General features: G+C 37.3%; 1 protein-coding gene across 2 annotated transcripts in view; it reads right to left on the reverse strand.

Annotated features, from left to right (window-relative positions):
- Positions 1–678, reverse strand: part of LOC119590593 (transcription initiation factor IIB-like) — an 18,232-nt gene that overhangs the window by 8,714 nt on the left and 8,840 nt on the right. For both annotated transcript variants that reach the window (XM_037939269.1, XM_037939268.1), the window contains exon 4: positions 18–131. In XM_037939269.1, coding sequence (XP_037795197.1) covers positions 18–131 — 114 coding nt within the window. The remainder of the gene's footprint in view (positions 1–17; positions 132–678) is intronic.

Consider the following 678-nt stretch of genomic DNA (forward strand, 5'->3'; position numbering starts at 1 on the left):
CAGCACTATTTACTGACCTGTTTGAACAACATATTTGCTCTGTCAGTAATGGCTTTTGGCAGGTTGATCTTGTCTGCCATGTTACTGATCTCTCGGAAGGCATTGATGAGGGCACGGTCTGAACCTGACATCTGAAAAGGATAACATACTTTCTTACAACTGCAATACAAGAGAGAGAGCCTTTCAATCATTTTTCATGCCTTAAAGTCAAACCTCAAAAATCTACAATAAGAACAGAAACCACATGAAAAGCCATAATATAACAGCGCAAAAGATTAAATCAATCCCTAAATGAGTGGAGAACCTACTCTCTGTAGGGTAAAAAATAAAATGAAAAACAATTGTTCAAAGATAGCCCGGATGGGTTCCAAATTTACCAAGCTTCCCATTACAGTTCCAAGAATTCACAATAAATAGCCATTTCTATGACAAAATGTTTTGAAGTTAAATGGCTTCTCAATTATGTTAGGAGGAGGTAGAAGATATAATGGTGGAATGCAGGAGCATAAACTCTACGAAAAACATTCCAAATGCATGCCAAATTCAAGTAGAATTTGTCTCACAAGAAGTAAGTAACACACTGCCACACAATAATTCATGAGGCATGTCACAGTTATGCCAGGCTAGCTAATTTGAAATTTTAATACATTGTGCTGATGTTTGCCCACCCCCTTGTCT

This window comes from Penaeus monodon, chromosome 27, assembly GCF_015228065.2.
Source record: "Penaeus monodon isolate SGIC_2016 chromosome 27, NSTDA_Pmon_1, whole genome shotgun sequence".
NCBI lineage: Eukaryota > Metazoa > Arthropoda > Malacostraca > Decapoda > Penaeidae > Penaeus > Penaeus monodon.